Source organism: Ranitomeya imitator, chromosome 1 (genome assembly GCF_032444005.1).
Source record: "Ranitomeya imitator isolate aRanImi1 chromosome 1, aRanImi1.pri, whole genome shotgun sequence".
Lineage (NCBI taxonomy): Eukaryota > Metazoa > Chordata > Amphibia > Anura > Dendrobatidae > Ranitomeya > Ranitomeya imitator.
Genome location: NC_091282.1, coordinates 432,624,970 through 432,649,332, shown reverse-complemented (window position 1 = coordinate 432,649,332; position 24,363 = coordinate 432,624,970). Strand labels below are relative to the sequence as shown.

The 24,363-nt window shown below is 41.9% G+C and overlaps 1 protein-coding gene across 1 annotated transcript in view; it reads left to right on the top strand.

Annotated features, from left to right (window-relative positions):
* The window catches only part of SMC5 (structural maintenance of chromosomes 5), a 277,372-nt gene that overhangs the window by 155,536 nt on the left and 97,473 nt on the right, over positions 1 to 24,363 (top strand). Inside the window, exons 12-16 of the mRNA XM_069763546.1 lie at positions 1,221 to 1,315; positions 2,978 to 3,110; positions 6,167 to 6,340; positions 17,748 to 17,917; positions 20,016 to 20,139. Of these exons, the coding sequence (XP_069619647.1) occupies positions 1,221 to 1,315; positions 2,978 to 3,110; positions 6,167 to 6,340; positions 17,748 to 17,917; positions 20,016 to 20,139 (696 nt within the window). The remainder of the gene's footprint in view (positions 1 to 1,220; positions 1,316 to 2,977; positions 3,111 to 6,166; positions 6,341 to 17,747; positions 17,918 to 20,015; positions 20,140 to 24,363) is intronic.

Genomic DNA, 24,363 nt, shown 5'->3' with positions numbered 1-24,363 from the left:
TTTTGTAATTTTTTAATTGTAAAAGATGAAAGTTTGTGTGTGTATATTATACATTTTTTTTGCCTAAAATACAAAGGAAATGTGTAATCTTTAACTGTAGGCCCTTTAGAGATCATATCTTCAACTTGTTTACCCATGAAAAGTTAATTTTAATCAATAAATCTTGGAATAATAATTTCCACAATTGGATGTATTTAAATTACTGTAAATGTCCCTGTGCTGAGATAATCTTATAAATGTGCCCCTGCTGTGTACTGTATAATGGCCGTGTCATACCACAGCTCCTGGGCAGGGGAAAAAACTATCCAGATATTACAGCAGGGGATCACAAATGATTCTTTCTTTGAAGTAAAACATTCTTTAAAAACAGGCAGGGAAATGTTTTACTGTACAAAAAGAATCAGCTGTGATGCCATGCTGTCCTGTCTGTATACTTTCTTTTGCTTCCTCCTCTGCCCAGGAGCTGTGATATGATCAGACCATGTTCCTGCACGGTTAGGGTACCGTCACACAGTGCAATTTTGATCGCTACGACGGCACGATTCGTGACGTTCGAGCGATATAGTTACGAGATCGCAGTGTCTGACACGCTCCTGCGATCAGGGACCCCGCTGAGAATCGTACGTCGTAGCAGATCGTTTGAAACTTTCTTTCGTCGTCTAGTGTCCCGCTGTGGCGGCATGATCGCATGGTGTAACATATATCGTATACGATGTGCGCATAGTAACCAACGGCTTCTACATCGCACATACGTCATGAAATTATCGCTCCAGCGTCGTAGATTGCAAAGTGTGACAGCAGTCTACGACGATGGAGCGATATTGTTACGATGCTGGAGCGTCACGGATCGTACCGTCGTAGCGATGAAAATTGCACTGTGTGACGGTACCCTTAGACAGACATTACACAGTACACAGCAGGGGCACATTTATAAGATTATCTCCGCACAGGAACATTTTATTTAAACACATCCAATCGTGGATGTTATTATTGCAAAATCTGTTGATTTAAAATGAACTTTTGTTCGTAGAAAAACATCTTTAACTGTTCACAATAAAAGTAATTTTGACCAGGGGTACCCAAACTTTTAAAACATGCCACTGTATATATATGTATGTGTGTATATATGTGTTGTAAATTGTTGTTCTTTGTTTTTGCACACAAGACTAAGATTGACAGTCTAAATATTTTTTTATTTCATGTTTTTTAACTACGTTCAGGTACGTGACAACCAGAGATTAAGAGTTAATGCAGTTTGCTCACCTCAGGAGTCCGTTGCAAATAATAACCCACAAAAGCCAATCTATGAATTACAGTAAGTTACCAGGGGTTTATTTTTGCTGTTTATATAGCTTTAATGCTGGGGTTTTACTTCACAATTACTGCCATTAAACTGCGTTCAAGCCGATTGGTGGTCGTTTAATGGCATGCTTAGTGTCTGACCACATTTTGTGCCCACGGAACACTCAATGACCGGATTGTTCCGTGCCCAAAGTATACCTTATTATTGGCAGCACATCACCCATTTACACAGACGATGTGCTGCTGAGAGTTATTAAAAAAACAGAATAATCCACCTCTAAGGTTTTGCAAGTTGTTTATTGTGAAGTAAGCACAAAAATATATGGTACAGACTATAATGGCATGAGCCGATCACAGGATTGAATTTGTTCCTTCCTGGGTCTCTCACGTAGTTTATAAAGAGGGATACAAGGTAAGAAGAGGGGGAGACCTTCCATACATAATTGTGCTGTACAATATATGCAGTGCGCAATAATACATGTATTACCAAAAGAAATGCTGCAGAGCATGAGGTAATACATGGAGATAGAACAATTACATTGTTTTATGTAACAAAGATCTCTAGAATTATCATAATTAAATTATTTAATTATCATAATGAAAGTAACTCCTTAGATATGAATTAAAGACTCAAAACTAATGATGCATTGGGTAATTAGCAGAAAGAGATACTGAATAATGCAGGTCCACAGGGAAGAAAAATGTAACCTGGGAGCAATGCATAATGCTATAGAGCACAAGACATGATGGGAGGCATAGGTAGTAAACCTAATGAGTACTGGGTTCACACTGCGTCAATGGTGTCTGTTAGACGGACTACGTTACACCGCGGCATAAACGCGGTGTAACATAGTCCGTTACGGCCGCCATTGACTGCAATGTCGGATGCATCGCTAGCGCACGCCCACAATGGGTGTGCACTAGGGATGTGCCGTCATTGAGTGACGGACCCGGTGTTTCCGGGTCCGTCACTGCTAGCGCATACAGAGCTAGCAGCTGCTCTATCTGCGCTAGTGCGATGCAAACGCCGGCACTTGCGTTACCGCAGCCTGTTAGCGTATGTGCTGAACGGGCGGCTGCTAATGCAGTGTGAACTAGCATTGAGCAGAGCCGTAGCAACACCTATGTGTATCGCCCATATACTGTAATTAACCAGTGCCCAGCGTGTAGTTAAGGATAGAAAAGGCAAGCGCTGCTAGCACTAATGCAGGAGATATAGCTCTTATAACATAGAGAGAGCGGTCCGGAGGTACTGTCAATAATTACTGATAGTCTGAAGAATGTGGCCTGTATCTAGTATGAAGGATGCTGATAATGTAATTTAAGTCTAGAGAGGCAAGGCATGTATCACACATTCAAATCCTAAATTCTTGACAACTCCAGTCTACATGACCATATTGAAATCCAGCTCGTGGCTTACGTTTTGGAAGGCGGAGAACCACTGTGAAAGTAGTCTCCCACTTAATTGGACTCTACACCACTGCTTTTTTCTTCCTGTTTCGAAGTAAAGTAGAGAAAAGCAAATTGGCTGGGTAAAAGGACACATGAGCAATTGTAAGTATACAGTGCTATATAATTTGATGACTGCAATAAATTAAGAGGAATAAAACGTTGTTAGGAGTGCTTCTTTATTCTTTGGGCAAAAAAATAATTGTTTCTAATTGTTTTTTTGCAGGCGATTTGGCTTTTTCTCTTACTTAAGGGAATTATTTGATGCTCCATATCCAGTGATGAATTACTTGGTATCCCAATATATGGTTCATAATGTACCTGTGGGAACAGAAAAGACCAGGCATATGATTGAAAAAGTGAGTAAACTGGCATCAAGGTTTTACTAAAGGTTCCAACAATAATCTTCTAGGTAAAATACTGAAAATGTATTTGTGAAGAAAATGTTTTTATTGATAGGAAATCCATAGGATATTCTATAAATTACTGATATTTGTGGGCTTCACCAAAAGGAGAGGCTCAGTGTAGGCCTGATTGAGAGTGTAAGCCTGCTCATTTGGGGTCATAGGCCCATCATAATCATTTACACAAGACTTTCAATAAATCGGACCTTAGTTTTTTGTCATGTGACCACTTTATTTTCTCATTGAGCTTAAAGGGGTTGTTCACTACTTGAACAACTATTTCTCGATCACTGTTTTTCCCCCGTAAAAATAGCACCTATACCCGCCTCTGATTCTCCGGGGTTCCTGTGGTTAATTAGCACTGGCTTGACTCGCCTTCAAACATAATTGACATTCAGAGGAAGTGAGGGTTGCGGCTGCTCTTTCACTTGTTCCACATGTCTGATTTACCCAAAGAATGAAAATGAAGCCAGGACTGATTGCCGCAGGGATCGCATCACAATGGCCCGATAGCCGGTGCCGACACCACTGGAATGGCACCAGTCTTGAGTATAGGTGTTATCATTTTACTGGGGGAGGGGAACATAGGGATTGAGACTGAGTTGTCAAAGTGGTGGATAACTCCTTTAATCCCTTCCCGACTTGCGCCGTACATACAGCTCTGGCAAAAATTAAGAGAGCACCACATCAAAACCCTGTCATGGGCAGCCCAATCTCCAGACCTGAACCCCATTGAAAACCTCTGGAATGTAATCCAGAGGATGATGGATAGTCACAAGCCATCAAACAAAGAAGAACTGCTTACATTTTTGCGCCAGAAGCAGTGTGAAAGACTGGTGGAAAGCATGCCAAGACGCATGAAAGCTGTGATTAAAAATCATGGTTATTCCACACACTATTGATTTCTGAACTCTTCCTGAGTTAAAACATTAGTATTGTTGTTTCTAAATGATTATGAACTTGTTTTCTTTGCATTATTTGAGGTCTGAAAGCACTGTTTTGTTTTGTTTTTTGACCATTTTTCTTTGGGGAAAAAAAAAGCAAAATTTATTCCTTGGAAATTCGGAGACGTTGTCAGAAGTTTATAGACTAAAATAACAATTTTTACATTTTACTCAAAAATATACCTATAAAGAGAAAAACTAGATAAACTGAACATTTTGCAGTGATCTCTTAATATTTGCCAGAGCTGTATACTTCTCTGCAGGAGTTGCATTCCCGCAAACAGCAGTATATGTACTGCGACACTATTGCGCAGCCTCACGCTGAGCGCCACGGCGGTCATGTGCGGGGTTCAGCTCTGTGTCAGAGCGGACACCCTGCAGCAATGCCCACGATCGGTGCTAGCACAGATCGTGGGCATTTAACCCCTCTGATGCCGCTGTTAGTAGTGACAGCGCTATAGAGAAGCATCGCACAGGGAATCCGCTTCGTGCACGGCAACGCAATGCTATTTCGTTGTCCTGATGGATGTCCAAGTTGGCTGCGGGGTCCTGCAGGGAAGGTGGCTTGTGGGCGCCTGCTGGGAGCAGGCGCAGCCATGCCTCCTTCCCTGCCTATCAGTTCCTAATTAAAGAAATCCCTAACTAAAGAAAGAAAAAATATTTTTCCAATAAATACATTATTCAAGTAAATAAAAAAAAAATAAAATAAAAGTACACATATTTGGTATTGTCGCATCTGTAACAACCCGCTCTATAAAACTGTCCCATTAGTTAACCCCTTCAGTAAACATTGTAAAAAAATACTCCTTCCCTTCTGAGCCCTGTCATGTGCCCAAACAGTAGATTTCCCCCACATATGGGGTATCTGCATACTCAGGAGAAATTGCACAACAAATTGTATGGTCCATTTTCTCCTGCTAGCCTTGCAATAGTAAAAAAAAAATTAGGTCTAAAGGAAAATTTTTGTGCAAGAAAAAATGTTTTTTTTTCCTTTCACGTTCCAAAAATTCCTGGGAAGCATCTGAAGGGTTAATAAAATTCTTGACTGTGGTTTTGAGTACCTTGAGGGGTGCAGTTTTTAGATTGGTGTCACTTTTGGGTATTTTCTGTCATATAGGCCCCTCAAATTAACTTCAAATGTGATGTGGTCCCTAAAAAAAAACCCTGGTTTTGCAAATTTTGTTGTAAAAATGAGAAATCGCTGGTCAACTTTTAACCATTATAATTGCCTAACAAAAACAATTGTTTCAAAAATTGTGCTGATGTAAAGTAGACATGTGGGAAATGTTATTTATTAACTATTTTGTGCGATATGACTGATTTAAGGGCATAAAATTTAAAAGTTTGAAAATTGCAAAATTTTCGCCAAATTTCCTTTTTTTTTTTTTTTCACAAATGCAAGTCCTATCAAAGACATTTTTACCAACATCAGGAAGTACAATATGTCATGAGAAAACCGTCTCCAAATCGGTGGGATCCATTGAAGCGTTCCAGAGTTATGACCTCATAAAGTGACAGTGGCCAGAATTGTAAAAATTGGCCCTGTCAGGAAGGTCAAAACAGGCTTCGGGGTGAAGGGGTTAATAAATATGTGGTGCACTACATGGAACTCTGGGTTTTAGCGGAGCACTTCTGGATATGCCATGAATGTAAAAGATGGATTAATCCCTTACAACTGATCTTTGGTCTACTAAGAATTTAGCAATGCTTCCATATTTTGGCCAGCAACACTTTATTGGATAGAAAACTGGAAGGAACCAATGGTAATACTCAGAAAAAAACTGGGAATTCATCTGTGATCGATATATCTCCTTTACATATTTCTCTTTGCAATCATCCGTCACAGGTACTCATGGACTGTGGGGTTGAAGGCAAAACTTTTTCTTCTATATGAAGAAGCTGGTAAGGTAATTTTCTTTTTGCTAAAAAAGAACTTGTGTAATGGCAGCATATTATAGGGAAAGGTTTGTTCTATAAGACATATGGGCAAGAAACATATTATGCCAGTCAGCTAATAGGATCAATGAAACATATAGCGATCAATAATTAGTCTATCATTTCTTTTAGGTCATACAAGAAACAGGGCTGAGACAAATGTACACTGCTGAAGAAAAATACTCAACTAAAATATCTGCTTATAGTAGTAATGTTATCTCTAGCAACGTTTCCTTGAAACCAGCTCAATTTCTAACAGTCACAGTGGATCCAGAGGAGAGAAGACAAGCATTTGAGCAATACAAGGTAAAAAAAATGAAATAAAGATTTTTGCTTTTTTTGGGAAGTCAATATGTAAGAAATAGTATTACCTATAACAATATAAATATTAATGATACGGATACTGCACATCAATATTTAAGAAATATTATTGACAATACCAAGCATACAATACCATACTACAAGACTGCTGCATAATAGCAGTATCCCTAAGTAGTCTGAATAGTTAGCAAAGCAAAAACACCAACAAAAGTGTACCGAAAGAAGGTTTCATACCTACAATCAAATGAACAGTATTAAATTGATAAAACAAGTAGCACAAATGTACAATATTATAACGAAGATACATTAATGATTTGAGCTTACAATCAATTCAGTAATTGTCATAGTTACCAGAAAGAACACAATCGTACCTCCAGTCACTGTCTCATTGGCCTCTTTCATATGGCCTTCTCTCGATAAGGCCTTTTTATTGTCCCTCTTCATGGTTTTCTGGACCTCTTCCCCATGGATGTCTTCTTGAATGCCGACCCTTTTATTATCCACTAGATTGTGGCCCGATTCTAACGCATCGGGTATTCTAGAATATGCATGTCCCTGTAATATATGGACAATGATGATTCCAGAATTCGCGGCAGACTGTGCCCGTTGCTGATTGGTCGAGGCAACCTTTATGACATCATCGTCGCCATGGCAACCATTATGACATCATCGTCGCTGTGCCCGTTGCTGATTGGTCGAGGCCTGGCGGCCTCGACCAATCAGAGACGCGGGATTTCCAGGACAGACAGACAGACAGACAGACAGAAAAACCCTTAGACAATTATATACATAGACTAGATTGTGGCCCGATTCTAACGCATCGGGTATTCTAGAATATGCATGTCCCCGTAGTATATGGACAATGATGATTCCAGAATTCGCGGCACACTGTGCCCGTCGCTGATTGGTCGAGGCAACCTTTATGACATCATCGTCGCCATGGCAACCATTATGACATCTACGTCGATACTGTGCCCGTCGCTGAATCAGAAACGTGAGATGTCTACGTCCTTTATGACATCATCGTCGCCATTATATCGTCGCCATATTCTAGAATATGCATGTCCCTGTAATATATGGACAATGATGATTCCAGAATTCGCGGCAGACTGTGCCCGTCGCTGATTGGTCGAGGCAACCTTTATGACATCATCGTCGCCATGGCAACCATTATGACATCATCGTCGCTGTGCCCGTTGCTGATTGGTCGAGGCCTAATGCGTCAGACTGTTCCCGTCCCTGATTAATCGAAGCAATCTTTATGACATTATCGTCGCCATGGCAACCATTATGACATCTACGTCGATACTGTGCCCGTCGCTGAATCAGAAACGTGGGATTTCTACGTCCTTTATGACATCATCGTCGCTGTGCCCGTCGCTGATTGGTCGAGGCCTGGCGGCCTCGACCAATCAGAGACGCGGGATTTCCTAGACAGACAGACAGACAGACAGACGGGAAAACCCTTAGACAATTATATATATAGATCAGGAGGACTGATCAATATAGAAGTGTCAGGAGGACTGATCAATACAGAAGTGTCAGGAGGACTGATCAATATAGAAGTGTCAGGAGGACTGATCAATATAGAGGTATCAGGAGGACTGATCAATATAGAAGTGGCAGGAGGACTGATCAATATAGAAGAGTCAGGAGGACTGATCAATATAGAGGTATCAGGAGGACTGATCAATATAGAGGTATCAGGAGGACTGATCAATATAGAAGTGTCAGGAGGACTGATCAATATAGAAGTGTCAGGAGGACTGATCAATATAGAAGTGTCAGGAGGACTGATCAATATAGAAGTGTCAGGAGGACTGATCAATATAGAAGAGTCAGGAGGACTGATCAATATAGAGGTATCAGGAGGACTGATCAATATAGAGATATCAGGAGGACTGATCAATATAGAGGTATCAGGAGGACTGATCAATATAGAAGGACTGATCAATATAGAAGTGTCAGGAGGACTGATCAATATAGAGGTATCAGGAGGACTGATCAATATAGAAGTGTCAGGACGACTGATCAATATAGAAGTGTCAGGAGGACTGATCAATATAGAGGTATCAGGAGGACTGATCAATATAGAGGTATCAGGAGGACTGATCAATATAGAAGTGGCAGGAGGACTGATCAATATAGAAGAGTCAGGAGGACTGATCAATATAGAGGTATCAGGAGGACTGATCAATATAGAGGTATCAGGAGGACTGATCAATATAGAAGTGTCAGGAGGACTGATCAATATAGAAGTGTCAGGAGGACTGATCAATATAGAAGTGTCAGGAGGACTGATCAATATAGAAGTGTCAGGAGGACTGATCAATATAGAAGTGTCAGGAGGACTGATCAATATAGAAGAGTCAGGAGGACTGATCAATATAGAGGTATCAGGAGGACTGATCAATATAGAGATATCAGGAGGACTGATCAATATAGAGGTATCAGGAGGACTGATCAATATAGAAGGACTGATCAATATAGAAGTGTCAGGAGGACTGATCAATATAGAGGTATCAGGAGGACTGATCAATATAGAAGTGTCAGGACGACTGATCAATATAGAAGTGTCAGGAGGACTGATCAATATAGAGGTATCAGGAGGACTGATCAATATAGAGGTATCAGGAGGACTGATCAATATAGAGGTATCAGGAGGACTGATCAATATAGAAGTGTCAGGAGGACTGATCAATATAGAAGTGTCAGGAGGACTGATCAATATAGAAGTGTCAGGAGGACTGATCAATATAGAAGTGTCAGGAGGACTGATCAATATAGAAGTGTCAGGAGGACTGATCAATATAGAAGTGTCAGGAGGACTGATCAATATAGAGGTGTCAGGAGGACTGATCAATATAGAAGTGTCAGGAGGACTGATCAATATAGAAGTGTCAGGAGGATTGATCAATATAGAAGTATCAGGAGGACTGATCAATATGGAAGTGTCAGGAGGACTGATCAATATAGAAGTGTCAGGACGACTGATCAATATAGAAGTGTCAGGAGGACTGATCAATATAGAAGTGTCAGGAGGACTGATCAATATAGAAGTGTCAGGAGGACTGATCAATATAGAAGTGTCAGGAGGACTGATCAATATAGAAGTGTCAGGAGGACTGATCAATATAGAGGTATCAGGAGGACTGATCAATATAGAAGTGTCAGGAGGACTGATCAATATAGAGGTGTCAGGAGGACTGATCAATATAGAGGTGTCAGGAGGACTGATCAATATAGAAGTGTCAGGAGGACTGATCAATATAGAAGTGTCAGGACGACTGATCAATATAGAAGTGTCAGGAGGACTGATCAATATAGAAGTGTCAGGAGGACTGATCAATATAGAGGTGTCAGGAGGACTGATCAATATAGAGGTGTCAGGAGGACTGATCAATATAGAAGTGTCAGGACGACTGATCAATATAGAAGTGTCAGGAGGACTGATCAATATAGAAGTGTCAGGAGGACTGATCAATATAGAAGTGTCAGGAGGACTGATCAATATAGAAGTGTCAGGAGGACTGATCAATATAGAGGTGTCAGGAGGACTGATCAATATAGAGGTGTCAGGAGGACTGATCAATATAGAAGTGTCAGGAGGACTGATCAATATAGAGGTGTCAGGAGGACTGATCAATATAGAGGTGTCAGGAGGACTGATCAATATAGAGGTGTCAGGAGGACTGATCAATATAGAGCTGTCAGGAGGACTGATCAATATAGAGGTGTCAGGAGGACTGATCAATATAGAGGTGTCAGGAGGACTGATCAATACAGAAGTGTCAGGAGGACTGATCAATATAGAAGTGTCAGGAGGACTGATCAATATAGAGGTGTCAGGAGGACTGATCAATATAGAAGTGTCAGGAGGACTGCTCAATGTAGAAGTGTCAGGAGGACTGATCAATATAGAGGTATCAGGAGGACTGATCAATATAGAGGTGTCAGGAGGACTGATCAATATAGAGATGTCAGGAGGACTGATCAATATAGAGGTATCAGGAGGACTGATCAATATAGAAGTGTCAGGAGGACTGATCAATATAGAGGTGTCAGGAGGACTGATCAATATAGAGGTATCAGGAGGACTGATCAATATAGAGGTATCAGGAGGACTGATCAATATAGAAGTGTCAGGAGGACTGATCAATACAGAAGTGTCAGGAGGACTGATCAATATAGAGGTATCAGGAGGACTGATCAATATAGAAGTGTCAATCAGAGACGCGGGATTTCTACGTCGATGCTGTGCTGGTCTCTGATTGGTCGAGGCCGCCAGAGAGCCGGGTTTTCCAGGACAGACAGACAGACGGAAAAACCCTTAGACAATTATATATATAGATACTTGAGGAATTTTTTTTCTTTTACCCTTTTGGGATTCCAGGTAAGCATTCCTTCTCCAATCTGGTCTGATTGGTACTGATCAATCTGTGTGCTCTTTTTCTCCAATGTGCATACAAAGGCATCCTAGTTTCATCATCATGATTATCCTTTGTTGGGCCACTGCTTTCAGATCACACAAAGTGAGGAACTACTGGCTAGGTTATATAATATCTTAATGTTATTAGTACAATAGGAAAATTCTTGTGCTCTCTGGATCCTTTGTACTGTAAGATACCACAAACATTGATATAGTCAAAGTGGAAAGTGTTGGCCCCCTTGAAATTGTTCCAGAAAATGAAGCATTTCTCCCAGAAAAAAATGTTGTAATTACACATGTTTTGTTAGACCTATTTATTTCCTTTGTGTGTATTGGAACAACACGAAAAAAAAGGCAAATTGGACAGAGTTTCACAGAAAACACCAAATATGGGCTAGACAAAATTGTTGGCACTTTTCCAAAATTGTGGGTAAAAAACTTTGTTTTAAGCATGTGATGCTCGTTCAAACTCACCTCTGGTAAGTAACAGGTGGGGCAATATGAAAATAACACCTGAAACCACACAGTTATGCATCGAGAGGTGAGTGGCGTTACCAACGTTATTGTCCATCTTTCTCTTTTCAGGATTTGTGCATAACCAGTAGGTATTGTGCACGTATTTTTAACCTCTCCCATGCAACGGTGAATTGCTGACATTTAAGTGTATCCATCAGTGACATAAATGCAAGGTGCCTACTGAAACTCTGTCACCATCATCTTGGTAGTTCTGAGCCTTGACTTAATAGGATAGTGATATTTTATCATATACTGCAAGAGATCAAAACAGTCGCAAAGTCCTTCTGTGGATGCCAAAAAATTTGAATAAAGCTTGAAAAAAATATAAAGACTTAATAGTTCAGAATTGCATTGCACCCCCAAATAAAACAGAAATAAAAATGATTAAAAAGTGCTATGCACCACAAAAATGGAACCCATAAAAGCATTGGTTCACGCTAGGGAAAACAAAGCCCTGAAGGAAAAATAAGTTCTAGACTTCAAAATATGGTAAAGCAAACCAGATATTTTTTTCACAAAACCGTTAAAATGCATACAACTCCCCATAATCTTACAGATATCGAGGATCAAATTACCATGCCATTTTACCACTCGGCGAACACTGTATAAACAGTATTCCAATTGGGGTGTTTTGTTTTCCATTTCTCTTTTTTTACCATCGACATAGCTAACAGTAGGGTTAAATAAATATAAGTTATGATTCTTAGAGAAACAGTCAAAAGTGCAAAAATGAAAAATTTTCCTGGTCATCGTTTGATTTGAGTTTGCTTTGTCCTTATTAAGCAATGAGCGGATGCTAGTAAGTAGAACCTCCTGATAAAGTGAAAGATGCTGGATTAGCTCTATTAAATAAAGCCTATCAGCAGCTTAAAGGGAATCTGTCACCCCCAAAATCAAGGGTGAGGTAAGCCCACCGGCATCAGGGGCTTATCTGCAGTATTCTGTAATGTTGTAGATAAGCCCCTGATGTATCCTAAAAGATGAGAAAAAGAGGTTAGATTATACTCACCCAGGGGTGGTCCCGCTGTTGGTCCGGCGCCTCCTATCTTCATCAAATGACGTCCTCTTCTTGTCTTCAGGCTCCGGCGCAGGCGTACTTTGTCTGCCCTGTTGAGGGCAGAGCAAAGTACTGCAATGCGCCGGGCCTCTCTGACCTTTCCCGGCGCCTACGCACTACAGCAGAATGCTGTAGATAAGCCCCTGATGCCGGTGGGCTTACCTCACCCTCGATTTTGGGGGTGACAGACTCACTTTAAAGGCATTTTCTGAAATCAATCGGCTCTACATTGTCCCCCAATTTTGAGAGTTGTCTAAAGGTACCTTCACACTTAACGACGCTGCAGCGATCCAGACAACGATCCGGATCGCTGCAGCGTCGCTGTTTGGTCGCTGGAGAGCTGTCACACAGACCGCTCTCCAGCGACCAACGATGCCGGTAACCAGGGTAAACATCGGGTTACTAAGCGCAGGGCCGCGCTTAGTAACCCGATGTTTACCCTGGTTACCATCCTAAAAGTGAAAAAAACAAACACTTCATACTTACCTTCCGCTGTCTGTCCCCGGCGCTGTGCTTCTCTGTGTACTGGCTGTGAGCACAGCGGCCGGAAAGCAGAGCGGTGCCGCTGTGCTCAGTGAGTGCAGGAAAGCACAGCGCTGGAGGACAGACAGCGGAAGGTAAGTATGAAGTGTTTGGTTTTTTTTACTTTTAGGATGGTAACCAGGGTAAACATCGGGTTACTAAGCGCGGCTAGGTTCGAGCCTGGTCATCTCAGCAACCCTAGTTTTGGATCCAGTTTTGGCTCCCTGCACTCTTCTGCCTTCATCTACGTTCCTCGTTCTGCCGTTTTTGCCTCTTCATTTCTTCCCTGCCTCCTAGGTCGGTTTTACACAGGTAACTGTCTCATCGGACCCTCTATTGGTGGTCAAGGGGAAATCCCTGTATAGGGGTCACTCCAAGCCTTGGACTCCTTAGAGGTTCTCTGGTGTTTAGTAACCCGATGTTTACCCTGGTTACCAGCGAAGACATCGCTGAATCGGCGTCACACACGCCGATCCAGCGATGTCAGCGGGAGAGCCAGCGACCAAATAAAGTTCTGGCCTTCTAGCCCCGACCAACGACATCACAGCAGGATCCTGATCGCTGCTGCCTGTCACACTGAACGATATCGCTAGCCAGGACGCTGCAACGTCACGGATCGCTAGCGATATCGTTTAGTGTGAAGGTACCTTTACCCCTATTCTCGATGACACCGACACACGCCAGTTTATTTACATACATACATACATACATACCTTCCAGAAGCTCTATGCCACAAATCCACTGGAGATAGCCCCTCCCAGGAGTGCCAATCGCCGATCAGTGTCGTATCCCCTTAACGCACGGTATCAGTGAAACACTGCCTTCTGAGCCTGTGTTGTTCCTTCGAGCACACAATTGTCATTTACCTTTGCTTTCACAGCTAAGCTGCCCACTTACTGCTCTAGCCAGACATTTGTCCCCTCATTTGGGCCTAGTTTCCATACATCCTTCTGGTCTGGCTGTTTTTAGCTTTTCCCAGCATAGAAGGATGTTCAGAATTTCATCTGCATCTGAACAGCAGCTGCACAGCAATTCCTCGTGTCTTTCAGGGAATCTGTCAACCCCTCCAAAATGTATTTTTCACCTGTAGATTTAAAGGTAATCTGTGGGTAAATGCCATTTAAATCATGTCGGTCTGGTAGTGCGGCTACAAGTAGAGAACAAAAAGCATTGGGACATTGGGAGAGAGCAGAAAGCATTTGGGAGAGAGCAGAAAGCATTGGGGCATTGGGGCATTGGGAGAACAGCATTGGGAGAGAGCAGAAAGTATTGGGGCATTGAGAGAGAACAGAAAGCATTGGGGCATTGGGAGAGGGCAGAAAGCATTGGGAGAGGGCAGAAAGCATTGGGAGAGGGCAGAAAGCATTGGGAGAGGGCAAAAAGCATTGGGAGAGGGCAAAAAGCATTAGGAGAGGGCAGAAAGCATTGAGGCATTGGGAGAGAGCAGAAGGCATTGGGAGAGAGCAGAAAGCATTGGGAGAGAGCAGAAAGCATTGGGAGAAAGCAGAAAGCATTGGGGCATTGGGGGAGAGCAGAAAGCATTGGGGCATTGGGAGAGAGCAGAAAGCATTGGGGCATTGGGAGAGAGCAGAAAGCATTGGGAGAGAGCAGGAAGCATTGGGAGAGAGCAGGAAGCATTGGGAGAGAGCAGAAAGCATTGGGGCATTGGGAGAGAGCAGAAAGCATTGGGAGAGCAGAAAGCATTGGGAGAGAGCAGAAAGCATTGGGGCATTGGGAGAGAGCAGAAAGCATTGGGGCATTGGGAGAGAGTAGAAAGCATTGGGAGAGAGCAGAAAGCATTGGGAGAGAGCAGAAAGCATTTGGAGAGAGCAGAAAGCATTTGGAGAGAGCAGAAAGCATTTGGAGAGAGCAGAAAGCATTGGGAGAGAGCAGAAAGCATTGGGAGAGAGCAGAAAGCATTGTGGCACCATTTACATACAGATTACCAGTATAACTGCAGGTAATTTTTTGGAGCTGAGTGTTTTTGGTTTTACTATTCTCTTTTGTGTCTTCAGGTTTCTTGGTGGTGTGTGAACATGATCATACAGACTTGTTCACTGTGCAAGTAGCCCATGTGTTCCTGTTTCCATAATTGTTCTCTTGTGTCTACAAGACTGGGGAGTTCCACCACTCCTCTTGGGCTATCTGCACAAAAGCTGTTCTACCCTGTATGCACACATGGATTTTTCCTCTCTGAACCCTGTTCACACAGGTTATATACAGATGATCAGGTTTTTAAATACATCAGATAGGGATTGCATACATTAGTTAGGACTGCTCTGATAAGGGTATACCGTGAAGATTGGTAGAGCAGCTTAGTATACATTTTTTGCAAAAAACGTATCAACCAAATACCCTGTTTTTTACATCTTTTACTAGCACTTGCGGATTACTGCAACATTTTTTCAAACTGAGTGTTTTTGGTTTTACTATTCTCTTTTGTGTCTTCAGGTTTCTTGGTGGTGTGTGAACATGATCATACAGACTTGTTCACTGTGCAAGTAGCCCATGTGTTCCTGTTTCCATAATTTTTTGGAGCTGTCTGGTTCCCCACTGTTACTGCGGGTAAAGTATTTTTAGAGGTGACAGGTTCAAGTTTAAGATATACAGGTTGCAGGTTTTGTAGGTTTTTTTTTTGTTGTATAAGGGCAAGTTCACACAGGGCGTGCAGAACTTTCCTGCAGCAAAACCTGATGATCTTGGCAGGAAAGAAGCTGCACCAAAAACACAGTTTTTAGTGTGTTCATTTCATGTTTTTTTTTCTCTTTGTTCATGTCAAAGTTGAGTGCACACAGAGAAAAAAAACTTCCTGTAGATAGAATAGAATGAATGGATAGATTAATAGAATAGATAGAATAGATAGAGTAGATAAATTGATAGAATAGAAACAATGAATAGATAGAATGAATAGATACATTACCTGCAGTAACCTCTTCCCCGGCATTTTCCCACGGTGCCGAGGTTACCTCAGGTCAGGCAGTGCGAGAGTGCAGGCTCGGTGACGTCACCGCTAGTTACTGAGCCTGCGCCTGCTCCATCTCCTTCATTCTCCAGTAGCTTACAGCCGGGAGCGGTCGCATTAGCAGCTCTCCTGATTGTGAACATTATCTCCCCCAGATATTGCGTGGGACACTCGATATGTCTGACTACGACGGATCAGGGAGTATACTGTTGGTTTATTATTTTTATTTCAGAAGATCGAGGGCTTTGCTTGGAATGGCAGAATAATAAAATGGTAAAACTGTGGTGTTTAATTAAAAATACTTTTTTCTGCATGTGTTTATGTAACACTTTAATTACTATAGGATTAGTAATGGTTAGGTGTCTTATTGACTCCTTTCCATTACTAAGCCAACTTAATGTCACCTTTCAATAGTAAGGTGACATTAACCCCTCGTTACCCCGCTTTATACCGCTACAGGGCAAGTGGGAAGAGCCGGTCAAAGTGGCAGAATTGGCACATCTAATAGATATGCCTTTTCTGGGTGGCTGCAGGCTGCTATTTTTAGGCTGGGGGGAGCAATATCCATGGCCCTTACCAGCCTGAGAATACCAGCCCCAGCTGTGAGCTTTAGCAAGGCTGGTTGTTAAAAATGGGGGGGACCCCCACGCCGGTTTTTAAATTAATTTAAAAAAAAAGCGTGAGGACCCCTCTTTTCTTGATAACTAGCCTTTCTGAAGCTGACAGATGGGGGTTGCAGCCCCCAGCTGTGAGTTTTGTCTGGCTATCAAAAATAGGGGGCAACCCAAACTTTTTTATTTATTTATTTATTTATTTATAACGCTGGAGCGACAGATGAAAACTCCCATCCGCCACTCCTGCTGTCACTGTGATTAGCGGCTGTAGGTGTCAGATGATGGGAGCTGTAGTCCCATCAGCTGACACCAGTGACTAGAGGTAAAGTTTATACCTCCAAACACAGCTGAGCGCTCCCCGCTGTCTTCTGACAGGCTCTCTTTACATTTCTGAAGCAAATACACTGTAAGAAAAGTCAGCCTTGCGTATTTGCAGCGTTTTTCCACCATCCATTCAAGTCAATGGGTGGAAAACGCTGGAAAAACGCTGAAAGAAGTGACATGCCCTATGTCCAAAAAAAGCAGCAAAGCACAAAATCCTGATGACACAAAAAACCAATGTGTGTGCATGAGATTTCTGAAATCTCAAAGGCTTTGTTGGTACTGTAAAAAGCAGCTGAAAATTAGCATCAAATGCAGCAAAAATGCAGCTAAAGGCTTTGAAAAGTGTTAATATTGGATGTAGCCGTTTTACTCCTGATAGAATGGCAGAAAAAAAAATGTTATTTAGCAGGGTGGTTCTCTTTTAAATTAGCTTTTATTTTTTTTCTGAAAATTGGAAAAAAATATATTTACTTATTGTTGTTTCCATAGGGACAAAGTGGGTTTACCATTGGCATGTTATTTCTTCTTTTGTAATCTTGAGGTTCTGTTGGAGGTGTAGGCATACATAGTGGTTTGTGGGTCTCAGTCTCCTGTCTATGGTAACAAGCAGTCCAGTACTTGCCTCCACTTCTGAGTTTAATTCTGTTCCGTCATCAAACATTTAGCAGAAATAAAGGAGGATATGTTCAGTGACGATATAATAATTCCCGTTACAGTGTAGAAACGTTTTGGTTTATATAAAATGCTAACAGAAGTAAAGTAAAAAATTAGCACCTTGTTTTCGCGGCATAAAGACTGCTAAAGCATAAGCATGTTGGCGGGTGTTACCTACGTGTGAGGTTTGACACCTGCAGTGGAAGCTCATTGGGATTTTCAGTTTTTACATACTGAATCCAGCATCGTATTCTGCCAGCACCTAAAAATGTCCTGACATGAGATGAGCAAAACTTTCTCTGTTTCTATTTCAGGAGATTGAAGACAAGTGTTCTTCATTAGAAGCTCTTATTAGTGAGCTAGCCAACAAACAGAGGATGCTTGACAAAAAAGACAATGATTTAAGGTCAAGGAAGAAAGAAATACTGGATATGAAGACCAAAAAGAGACAATTGGAACAGAGGATTGCTACAAAATATGATAGGTTAGCTACCTAATGACGTCCAAACCTATCACTTACACCACTACCTTTTTGCATCTTTTCTTATGTTAGACCGTAACTTTCCATGATTTTTTTTTATTCCTTTTCACCTTTTATCCTTTAAAGCCATAACTTAACTGTACATTCTCAATGTGTGGCCCATTGATTTTTGCATTTTTTGTGGAAGAGCATCCAGTTGATTTACCTTACTTTACAATAATGTGATATTGTGCAGATACGTGGCAGTATTTTTTTGGGTACTTTTAAAATGCGCTCACAAGTTATAAACCATAACTAAAATTCCGTGGAGCTAAAAAAGTAATGGCTATATGAGCATTAAAGGGCATCTGTCAGTAGGATCAACCCTCCTAAGTGGAGTTCAGCAAATTTGTTCAGGTTTCTTATTCGGCAAGCTATAGCGCTTACCGAATAAGCTGCAGAGGGTTACCTGGATCGCACCGGCTGATCAGTTGTTCGGTTCCGCAGCTGCGTGTGTCGCGGCTGTGTCCCAGTCACGACACATGCATGGAGAGCTCAACAAACATTATTGTTTTTAATAATGCATCCGAATAGCTACAAGATATGTTTCAGTGTTTCTTACACAGTCTGCAGTAGGATCAGGAGAACAGAAAGCGGCCATCACACTGGTAACACCCTAATTCATCTAAACAAATCTCTGGAGGCAGATTCTCATGCAAATCAGTGTCCGGCCCATAGTCTTAAACAGCTCATTTACATATAAGAAAAACATGGATTTTTCAGGTATATGACATCAGATCAGATATCAAGGTATCATTTTAGTCAACTTCCTATCACCTACTTGCCCATATAGACAGCTTATGAGGTTAACCCTACCTAATTTGTAGGAGCTAGTGATGAGGGAATATACTCGTTACTCGAGATTTCCCGGTCACGCTCGGGGGTCCTCCGAGTATTTTTTAGTGCTCGGACATTTAGTTTTCATCGCTGCAGCTGAATGATTTACATCTGTGAATAGCTGTAAATAATCCAGCTGAGGCGATGAAAACTAAATCTCCGAGCACTAAAAAAATACTCGGAGGACCCCCGAGCGTGCTCGAGAAATCTCGAGTAACGAGTATATTCGCTCATCATCGCTAGTAGGAGAGCATTATGAATTTCCCAAGCTGAGTAGGCTAGTTTTTATGTATTTAGGCTGTGTGCACACGATGCGGATTTAGTGCGGATCTGCAGCAGATTTTTCTGCGCAGAAAAGCTGCAGTTCCGCACAGTGATTTACAGTACAATGTAAATCAATTGGAAATAAAAAGCTGTGCTAATGGTGCGGAAAAATCCGCATGAAAACCGCTGCGGATCAAAGGAAGTAGCATGCTACTTCTTTTGTGCGGAACTGCAGCGTTTCTGACCCCTTCCATTATAGAAATTTGCAGGGGGAAAAACCACATAAAATCCGCTGCAAATCCGCACCTGCGGTTTCTGCCAGGAGATGTAAATTTTGTGCCGAAAATTCTGCACCCCAATCTGCAACGTGTGCACATAGCCTTAGAGCCTCATCCACATTTTCTACTGAATCTGCATGTGAAAATAGTCAGCATGCATTAGTTTCTTTCATATGTTAGGTCAGACTCACCTGTTCAAATCTGTGGATGTGCAGGAAGAAAAACTGATCCAATACAGAACATCCGTATAGTATCATTTTTTTTAAATGGATTTTTGCAATTCTTTTAACATGGGAAACTGTAATTAGTCGTGTTAATAATTGCTGCTGTAAAGAAAACTCATTTCACACAAGTGAGAAAAAAAATATAATTAAAGTTGAATCTGCAAAGAAAAAAAGAGCCTGTAAACGCAAAAGGGTGTAAGAATGTTAAAAATCCAGTTGCAAATATTATTTTTAGCCCATTTCAAGTAAAAAAACAAACAAGCAAAAAAAACCTGTCCCCAGAGATGACCAACTCCTGTTATCATCTGTTCAGTTTTTGTATGTGATTTATTCGGGGAGATGTTCCCCATTGTTGTAATTATTTGGTAACCCATCCCTTACAACTTTTGCAGCTCTTCGGCTCATGGCTGTAAGTTATTCACATTCTAACGCTTTTTCTTAACGCTGTGTTTTTCCTAGCTTAAAGCAGTTGGAGCAAGAAGATATTAACTTGGAAGATGCCGAGCAACAAGCAAATGGCAAGATAAAAGACATCAATGTCCAGAAAAAGAAAATAGTTCGAGAACTCACCGAGCTGATAAAGGTGAGGGTGGCGTGTCCGTTATAGTGGTCTTTAGTAGTCATTGGGGGTGGGGTGGATCAAAGTTAATGCAAAGAGAAAGTGGAGGAGTTGACCATGGCAATCAGTCAGGTCGCTGCTTTCATTTTATCAGTGTCTTCTGAATGTGCCATACTATAACAAAGAATTTTCCTTTTTAGCTTTAACTAGCCCTTATGGACATGGATAATTTTGGCCTTCATTACTCATAATATTTTTCAGAGTTTTGCTTCCTTATGTTCCTAGAGACATAATTTCTATTCATATTTTTTTTTAATAATGTATCAGAATAGCTACAAGATGTTTCAGTGCATTACTACCTGTGCATGATAAATCATATTCCCCAATACAGGTTCATAGAAGCCTTCCCTGGGGGGCTTTGTTATTACCAAGGCTCGTAGTTAAAACCATCTGTGATCATGGGCAACCGATGATGCTGCAACCAATATTGATTGCAGCATCAGAAGGTATCAAAAACTGTTAGTAGTTTTGTGCAATTCCCTCTGTTACCACATGGTGGAGCCTTTAGATCACAAAACATGAAGGCTTGGTTTATTGTCGCCTGCATTGTGTGGACACATTTATTTGTATGAATGTCTTGCCCGTGCTAAACACCATAAGTTTACTATAGGCAATGATCCTTATGTAAGAAAAGCTTGCAGCACCACAGTTAAAACATCACTACGCAGTCAGGTTTTTTGGAGAACTGCCTCGGACATAACAAATATAACCAAAATATAACCATGCCTTACCACCAGTTTAGTTACTGACAAGCGATTGTGTTTGTTGTGTCATCGAGTATTAGATAGATAGATAGATAGATAGATAGATAGATAGATAGATAGATAGATAGATAGATATGGAACAGTATTCATCCCCTTGGCTGTTTACCTAGTTTGTTTCTTTACATCCTGTTAAAATATTTTGTAATCCGATTTGTATGTGATGCATAAATGCTAAATAGTGTGTATATAAATAAATATAAAATAAGTCCACCTGAGTGCAATATAAGTGTCAAATGGTCTGTCAATATATACACACCTTTTCTGAAAGGCCACAGAGGCTAGAACACAATTAGAAAAGAGGGACCACTAACCAAACACCATGAAGACCAAGGAGATCTCAAAACAAGTCAGAAACAAAGTTTCTGAGAAACACAAGTCAGGGTTGGGTTCTAAAAAAAAAAAAAATATCCCAATCTCTCATGATCCCCCATAGCACCATCAAATAGATTGTCATCAAATGGAAACAGCATAGTACCACAACAAACCTGCCAAGAGAGGGCCCTGAAGGAGCTGCAGCGTTCCCAAGCAGAGAATGAATGATCTGTCCATACGACCACAATAAGCTGTACACTACATATAGGTGACATTTATAGAAGAGTGGGCAGCTAAAAACCTTTACTTACACATAAAAATTGTAAGGCACGTTTTGAGTTTGCCAAAAGACGTGTTGAGACTGTCTAAATGTAAGGAGGAAGGTGCTGTGATCAGAGGAGACCAAAATTGATCTTTTTGGCCACCAAGAACACTATCCTCACAGTGAAACATGGTGGTGACAGCATTATGCTGTAGAGATGTTTTTCAGCAGCAGGGACAGGGAAAATGGTCCGAGTCAAAGGAAAGATGGATAGTGCGAAATGTAGGGTTATTCTTGAGCAAAACCTTTTTGTCAGTGATTTTAGACTGGGACAGAGGTTCACCTTCCAACAAGACAATGACTCAAATCATACTACTTACTGCTAAAGCAACAGTCGAGTGGTTTAAGGGGAAACGTGTAAATGTTTTCAAGTGGCCAGTCAAAGCCCAGACCTTAATCCAGTTGACAATCTGTGGTCAGAGTTGAAGATTGCTAAGGGCGTGGCTATGTAGCCGAGCGGAGAGGAAGTGTCTGATTGGAGGTCCTGTGATCCTGATTTGAATCCTGCAATATACTCACCCAGGAGGGTTCCTTCGGCTGCCGCTGTTTCCCTGGATACCTGGAGGCGCCCGGCTTCAGAGGAGGTGTTCTGTGCAGCTCCGGCTGGGTGAGCGCCGGGGAAGCCAGGACAGTGGACGGGCCTTGAAGGAGACGGCGGCCATTTTACCTGCCGCGTGCGGCAGCACTCGGCTCAAGGGGAGTTAGTTGGACGCAGGTGAAGCTCCGGGAGGTACGACACGGGGACCGCGCGGTGTGAGCCCTGAGAAACGGGCCCTGTGCTCCCCCATCCTCAATACGGTATAGTGCCTGATAGTTCCAGTGTCTGCTCCCAAACGGATGTATCTCCCTCCGCTCCCGCCATTTAGAGTGTAACTGCGGACACTGTGGTGCCTGGTGGGTGGTTGGCCTGCCAGCACCACACAGAGATTGAGATATAGATAAATTCACCGCATACAAACATTGTTTGGAAGAGGACCCTATATCTCTTGATATACATTGAGCTTTATTTATCTCGGCTTTATCCCCCTGACTTGCATCCCCCCCCAGGATAATAAGTACAGCAGCTGTAATAAATCCTTGGTGCCACACGCTGCTTCCTCCACAAGTATCTTCTGTAGGCTGTGTAGATACTTACACAGACTGTTTTGCTCTGCAATACATTGCCTCATTAACAAAGTAGTGACTGTATTTAATTATAGTGCAACAGTGCCTGGACCTTATTTCACAAAACATTAACTATGCATCGTCCAATAACCTCGGGTGCTACTGAAAAGTTGAGAAAATATGCACGACCTGACCCCCCCTGATAACCTGCGGTCAAATAAAGATAATTCACCTGGGTACAAGACTGCTAGTCAGCCAAAAAAACGTGCTTCTTATAGTGAGGAGGATGGAGATTGGGAGGATTTAACTTTGAAACAAGCGTCCAAGCAGTTAATGCAGGCTACATCACTAACCAGGACATCTTTAACTGGGAAAATAGAGGAGGTGCACTCTGAGGTGGGACGCCTGCGACAGGACATGTAATCTGAGGGTCCGCATTACGGAGGTGGAGTCCCGGGTATCTCTCCTGGAAGACAACTCTGTGCCCATGGAAACTAAATTGACAAAAGTTGCTGGCTCTATAAATGCCTGGAAGCAAAAGGCGAACGACCTGGAAAATAGACTACGCCGAAATAATATCTGCATTATTGGGCTCCCAGAATGCTCAGAGGGTCAGCAACCGGAACAATTCCTGTAGAGTTGGCTTAAAGATACTTTGGGAGATGAGTTCTCCTCTACCTTCTCTGTGGAAAGGGCTCACAGTTCCACCAAAACCTCTTCCCCCGGGTGCCCCACAGAGACCCTTTTTGGCGCGCCTTTTGAATTGCAGGAATAGAGATGCAGTGCTCCGCAAGGCAAGACAAAAAAGCCCCATAAAATTTAATAATGGCACTATAGCAATATTCCTGGATTTCTCTATGGAATTGCAGAAACAACGTGCCCAATTCATGGAGATATAGGAACAACTCGGGGAAAACAACATTTTATATTCAATGATTTATCCAGCCCGTCTCAAGATTATTTACAAGGGTTCTTCCTCTTTCTTTATGACCCCAGCAGAAGAGTTGAAGATTGCTGTTCACCAGAGGAAACCATTTAACTTGAAGGAGCTGGAGCAGTTTTGCATTGAGGAATGGGGAAAAATCCCAGTGGAAAGTTGTGGAAAACTCAGAGAGACTTATCCGACGTGACTTGCAGCCAGGGCCGGTTTTAGACAAAGTGGGGCCCTAGACAAAAGTTTGAAATGAGGCCCCCAATGCTCACATATTGCACCATGACTTTCAAACATTTTGGTTGTATTGACATGCGCTGAGTTCAGACCGGTCAATGAATGTGATCTACAAAATTGAAGTCGTTTAACTCTTGTTTCTCGGCCTCTTTACACCGGCTAACGAAGAATAATGGGGACAGAACACTAGTAGATCAATCTGTCCCCATATAGTATCATGTTATAAGCAGCAGGGCTGTCGAGTCGGAGTCGGTGTCCACCTTGGTGGAGTTTGTATCAAATGGACAGACTCTGTCTCCTTAAATACAGTATATAATACTCTAGCTGAAGAGCCCGGCGTTGCCTGGGCATAGTAAATATCTGTGGTTATTTATAGCACCTCACTTCTCTTATTTTCCCATCACGCCTCTCATTTTGCCCCTCACATCTCTCATTTTCTCCCTTACACCTCTCATTTTCCCCCTCACTCCTCTCATTCCCCCCTAACACTTGTCATTTCGACCTCACATCTGTCATTT